The 6,506-nt window shown below is 45.4% G+C and overlaps 1 protein-coding gene across 1 annotated transcript; it reads left to right on the top strand.

Annotated features, from left to right (window-relative positions):
- Window positions 1–4,051: 4,051 nt before the first annotated feature.
- On the top strand, window positions 4,052–5,988 carry Lpar3 (lysophosphatidic acid receptor 3). Its single transcript, XM_035450670.1, has 2 exons — window positions 4,052–4,787; window positions 5,843–5,988. Exons 1-2 carry the CDS (start codon window positions 4,052–4,054, stop codon window positions 5,986–5,988), a joined length of 882 nt encoding a protein of 293 aa, XP_035306561.1.
- Window positions 5,989–6,506: the final 518 nt, after the last annotated feature.

Here is a 6,506-nt window from a genome sequence, read left to right as displayed (position 1 = left end):
TTCTATATAAACATGGAAGAGATGCCTAGGCGTGGACTGACTACAGCGTGTCTGAGCAAGTGCTGAAGCACGGCCTTCACATACCCAAAGTTATGGCAAGCTGAATTGGTCAGAGGTGTCTTGCAGAGAACACTTTAGGTTAGGAATGAAATGACTTACCAGTTTTTGTTTGAAATCACAGAATCATGTTGTAAGGGCTGAGAGAGGTCAAGAAATGCTGAGTTGATCACTAGTTATAAACTGGCTAGGATTTCTTGGTGATTTCCAGCTTAGAAAATACAATAAAATATAGTCAGTCTGTCCTGGAAACCATCAGTAAGCTTGATAGCAAATGCAGAAGACGGGGTGAGGTGGGTGGCAGGAAGCCTTGTGGGCGAACTGGTGAAGGCTGCATCCAGCTGCGTCAGTTATCGCGTGGAAAGTCTTGGGTGGATGGGAAGCTTTAGACAAAAATCACAAGGTTTGTTCCCCATGGAAATCCCTCAAGGGAGCTGAGCCGGGAGCACCAGTCAAGCCCATGAGTGTCTTCCAGGCTTTACCTTTAAACTTTAAGCTGTTTTTTCGGAGCAATTGGTATACAATTGAAAGCAAAATGGACCCCTGTTTAAAAGTCTTTAACACTGGGCAGTAGTGGCGCACACCTTTAATCCTAGCACTTGGGAGGCAGAGGCAGGCAGATCTCTGAGTTGGAGTTCGGCCTGGTCTACATGAGTTCCAGGACATCCAGGGCTACACAACTTCCCGGCATGATTTGAACTTACTGCTTGATAGTCTATCCTCTCCCCCCCCCATTTTTTCTTTTATTTAGAAACAGTCGTTTTACATATCAATCCCCCGCCCCGTTCCCTCTCCCTCCCATCCTCCCATGACCCCTACCAATCTTCCCCAACCCACCCCCCACCCACTTCCCAAGCATGGTGAGGCCTTCCAGGGGATCATCAAATTCTGTCACATCATTTGTGGGAGGGCCTAGGCCCTCCTCCGTGTATCTGGGCTGAAATCGTATCCCTCCATAGGGAATAGGCTCCTGAAGTCCATTTGTGCACAAGGGATAACACTGGTTCCACTGTTAAGAGGTCCCATTGACTGCCCAGGCCTCCTAACTGGCACCCACATTCAGAGGCATTGGCTCATTCCAATGCTGGTTCCCCAGCTTTACAACTGGGGTCCCTGTGCTCTCACAAAGTCAGGTCAGCTATTTCTGTGGGTTTCTCCAGCACGGTCTTGGTCTTGACACCTTTGCTCATCATTCCTCCCTCTCTACAACTGAATTCCAGGAGTATGGCTCAGTGCTTAGACATGAGTGTCTGCTTCTGCTTCCATCAGCTACTGGATGAAGGCTCTAGGATGGCATATAAGGTTGTCATCAATCTCATTATAGGGGAAGGGCATTTAAGGTAGCCTCTCCACTATTGCTTAGATTGTTAGTTGGGGTCATCCTTGTAGATCTCTGAACATTTCCCTAGTGCCAGATTTCTCTTTAAACCTATAATGGTTCCCTCTATTAAGGTATTTCTTTTCTTGCTCTCCTCTATTCATCCCCTGACTCAGTCTTTGAGGAAAGAGAGCCACTCAGTGTAAGTTCTGCTAATCATAGTTTCCCTGTGATAGCTCAACATTTTCAAGACAAAATGACTTCTTGTTCTCATAACAATTTTTCAAAGATAAAATCAGGAATATACAACTTAGTTTTTATGGAAGAAAAGTAGAATTTGAAGGTTTTTGGAGTATTGATCATCAAGACTTTTGTGCCTTATACAATCACAGAGTTGACCAAATGTAAAGACCCAAATTAAAAATCTAACATCTCTTTTAAAATAACAGAAAAAATCATCAGACTTTTAAAACATCTGAATTCCAACATTCTATATAATATTGTTAATAAATCACTCAGGAACAATATCACATTTAAATTAGAAAAATGTCTTTCTTAGCTATCTATACTATATAACAAAATAAAATACATATGTAAATCATTTTTAGTTAATGAAAGGAAACAGTATAATTGTATCGTTAAAACTTCTAATGTGGCATTTGGGTCAATTCCTATGGCTAGAACCAAAGTAAGTAGGACTAGGTATGTATACACAGAGTTTATTTCTCACAGTTGTAGAGCTGGGAAGTCCAAGATCCAAGATCAAGACCCCATCAAGTTTGGTGTCTGGGGGAGGCTGAGTCTCTGTTTTAAATAACAAAAGAGAAGCCAAAGCAGTCTTTTACAGGGTGGAGTTTCAGCCATGAGGGCAGACTAATAGGCCTCCACAGTGAGGGTCTAGATTGATTTGAATGACACCAGAGACCAATTAGAGCATGAGTTTCTCAGATTGTCTAGAATCTTTGTATAATTTTAGCATTGTTGAATGCTTAATTTTCTCCTTGGGTATGTAATTGAATTCCAGTAATTAATATTGTCTATTACACCTTCCTATTGTGCTGGCAGACTTAGAAATACAATCGCTTTCAAGCAGTTTGATAAGATCTGTCAGAAACCTTTCAGACACATTGATATCCTCTACTTAATTCTGAAAACCATGAATTATTCCCACAGTTGGCCATGTACATAAAGGTTAATTTCTTATAAAGGTCAAATACTGAAAATAACCTCAGTGTCTAAACCTAGTTAAGTAGGACATATAACAGATGCTAAAAAGCTGTTAAAACTATGAAATATGTTTAAGTATATCAAGTGAATATTTTATCTCACAACAACAGAGCAAATATTTAATTCACTTTAAGATATCATTATACAATGGAAATATAAATTGAGAAGCAGACTCAGATATAGCTGTGCTTTATATTATTTAAAATCGTTGCCTAGGCTGGTGATCCCTACTCTGGTGAGGTGTCAGATTCCAGAATCTAAGGGAAGTTTCAAAACTTTGGGTTCCTTCTATGCTTTCCCTATTACACAGACTTCAGTGGACAGCTTAACTCTTTGGTCTGCTGAGCCTGTGGTTCAACAACAACAACAACAAAAATCCAAGCCATATTTTTTATGAGGGATTAGATAGCCCTTCTAGTCAGAAGTTGAATCTTGGCTTCAACACCACTGGTTTTTGAAGTCTCCCACTCAGTCTTCTATTGAGACGGATCAGTGTCATCCCTACAAGCCTGATACTATAGTTCCATGTCCCCTCTCACACAAGTCTGGAAGACTAGCCTTCACTTGGCAAGTGAAGTCTCATATTTGCTTTGGGTTGGATACACACCCTAGATGTCAGTGGTATCTGTGAAGGTCTCGTCCTCCATCACCTGAGGGTTGGAGAGTCTCCTGGGAAAGAAACTGACTTGAAGTGGTTGGCATGGAAAAGCCAGCAGACGTATTTCCACTGGTACCATTGGAATGGGTGGCTGTGGGAGAAGTGAACGAGAGGTAAGGGAGGGGCGTTGAGACCAAAGTCTCCCTCCCAACAACATACGCCTCATGCAGGATTGGAACTGTAGCCTGAAACTAACTGATGCTGATAGAACCATCAAGATGGGAATTGCAGGCGTTGAAACGGATCTCTCCGAGAAGGCACTTGGCCCTGGAAGAGTAATTCAGTACCATCATCTTGGCATTACAAGCCTGCTTTTGATTACTGAACAGAGCTCATAAATAATGGCCCAGATGCTACCAGCAAAAAGCACTCATTAGTGATTTGTGCTATGTTGTTGCTGTCACTGGTACAGAGTGGAGATGAGAAGACAGTTTGACATATTGGTGCCTCCTTGTTCGTCCATTCATTCATTTGCTAGCCAGCCATTCAGTTACCTGTCCTGAGCAGGCAGTGTGTCTGAATCCTGGTGTGAATAAAAGAAACACAGGCACACCCTCCCTGAACTTTCAGCTGACCCTGGGAAAAAATTCGCATGCAAGCAGTGCACAGTGGTCGGTAGGGGGCCAGGAGTGAATGTCTCAACACAAGACAGTTTTACATTGAGACACGAGAGATTGAAAGGAGTCGCCTGGGGGGGGGGGGTGTCATGGTGTCAGTGGCTCAGCAAGTGATTTCACTGAGATGCTTGTTTTCTTTTCCTTCCTTCTTAGGATGTGCAGCTCTTGTCCACAATGAATGAGTGTCACTACGACAAGCGGATGGACTTTTTTTACAACAGGAGCAACTCAGACACTGCCGACGAGTGGTCGGGGACAAAGCTTGTGATTGTCTTGTGCGTTGGGACATTTTTCTGCCTCTTTATATTTTTCTCTAACTCCCTGGTCATCGCAGCAGTGATCACAAACAGGAAGTTTCACTTTCCCTTCTACTACCTGCTGGCTAACCTAGCCGCTGCAGACTTCTTTGCTGGCATCGCCTATGTATTCCTGATGTTTAACACTGGCCCCGTGTCAAAAACCTTGACCGTCAACCGCTGGTTTCTCCGGCAGGGGCTCCTAGACACCAGCCTGACCGCCTCGCTGGCCAATCTGTTGGTTATCGCGGTGGAGAGGCACGTGTCAATCATGAGGATGCGGGTGCACAGCAACCTGACCAAGAAGAGGGTGACTCTGCTCATCCTGTTGGTGTGGGCCATTGCCATCTTCATGGGGGCGGTCCCCACGCTGGGCTGGAACTGCCTCTGCAACATCTCCGCCTGCTCTTCTCTGGCCCCCATTTACAGCAGGAGTTACCTCATTTTCTGGACTGTGTCGAACCTCTTGGCCTTCTTCATCATGGTGGTGGTATATGTGCGTATCTACATGTATGTCAAGAGGAAAACCAACGTGTTGTCTCCACACACGAGTGGCTCCATCAGCCGCCGGAGGGCTCCCATGAAGCTAATGAAGACGGTGATGACTGTCCTAGGTAAGAGGAGCCAAATGAGCCAGCCTCCCAGTCCAAGCTGCAACTCGCTACTGAATTCCCGCTTTGTGCAAGGCACTCACTGTGCAAGGCGCTCACTGTGCAATCAGAAGGCAGGAGTGAAAAGATGCGATGTAAATTCCCACTGGCAGTGCTTAAATTCGCATAGAAAATGAGCGTTCTAATAGGGCAAACAACACCAGCAGGACCTAGAAGATCAGTCTTGCACTAAACAAATGTAGCAAGAAAGCAGAAAAGAGGCCACACAGGTGTAGCTTGTGGTTTTCAAAGGCGCGTGAGGTAACCCATGCTTTGGATCAGAGTTGCAAAGGTAAGGAAGGGACAGCCCGGATGTCTGAGACATGTGACCAGGCGTGATGAAGAGTGGAGACGGGAGGACGTGAGGTCAGATGGCATTCAGACAGGGTGGCCCACTCATGGTCCATGTAGCACCACGTAATTGTAAGGACTTTGGTGTTTCTGAGTGAGGTGAGGTGAGGCATCTGTCTCCGAGGCTGTGTGTCACCGCTGTAGGAGGATGCCGAGTGTGAAGTGGAAACAGTGTAAGGGGGTATTCTGGGACTTGGGAGCATTCACGGGGCCAGGGCACAGTTGGAGGTGACTGCCAGATCCTCATTGTGCCTTAGACAGAGTTGAAGGGACTTTTCCAGACTCAGAACTATAAACCCAGTACATGGGTGGCTGGACCAGGAGGATGACATAGAGTTCAAGCCCAGGCTGGGCGGAGAGTGATGCCCTTTCTAAAAAAGGAGGTGGGTGTGAAGAAATGATAAAATGTGTGTTGATGATAGTGAGAGGAACGGGGAGGGTGGAATATTATTAACTGAGATAAGGAAAGCTCAAGAGGAGGCGTCAGGAGTTCAGATTCAGACAAGTTCAGTGTAACATCCTCGCAGGCACTCAAGTGGAGTGCAGGCCCTGCACTCACAGGACGATGCCTGAATCAGGGATTAGGGCTTTTCCTTCCTTCCTTCCTTCCTTCCTTCCTTCCTTCCTTCCTTCCTTCCTTTCCTTCTTTCTATTTCTTCTGGGCTTAGAGACATTGGAGAGACTCCGTAGGAGGAAATGGTGCCTGAAGGCACCTGACCACTTCGCCATGACGGTGGAGGTGGGTGTGGTGGAGACGAGGATCAGGGGAGGCGCCTCCCTGGAAGGGATGGCCTGTAGGAGACCTGGGCAATGAAGGCACTCTGGAGGGCAAGAGAAGTCAACCAAGGAAAGGGAATCTAGACAGAGGCCCCTTGATCCAGAACACTCAGGAACAGAAGGGCTTCAAACTTCCCGCGCTTTACCCTGAGAAATAAACGAGTTACAGATTTTGGAAGATTTGGGTCATGTTGGGAAACAGTGTAGTGGTGTGGATGGAAACCACCTCCAACCTCTAGGACTTTGGGGTCAGCAGAAACCAAACAAGATGGTTCAAGCCAAGGGCCTACCATTGTAATAAATATTTAAATAGTGGCCAATATACACCAAGCATTGAGATTTTATGATTTATTGATTTAATCCTCATGGCAACTCTGTGAGATTGGTGCTTCAGTTATCCTGCCATGACCAGGTAAAGAAACCAAATGTACAGTTTAAGCAACATGCCCTAAATCATTTCCCTGTTGGTGGTGGAGCCAAGGTCTCTAGAATATACATACTTGCTGTCACAGTCCATAATTAGTTTTGATTTGTTTGGAGAGAAAGAGGCTGTGC

The sequence above is a fragment of the Cricetulus griseus genome (assembly GCF_003668045.3).
Source record: "Cricetulus griseus strain 17A/GY chromosome 1 unlocalized genomic scaffold, alternate assembly CriGri-PICRH-1.0 chr1_0, whole genome shotgun sequence".
Lineage (NCBI taxonomy): Eukaryota > Metazoa > Chordata > Mammalia > Rodentia > Cricetidae > Cricetulus > Cricetulus griseus.
Note: the sequence above shows the minus strand (reverse complement) of the source record. Positions and strands in the feature narration are given on the sequence as shown.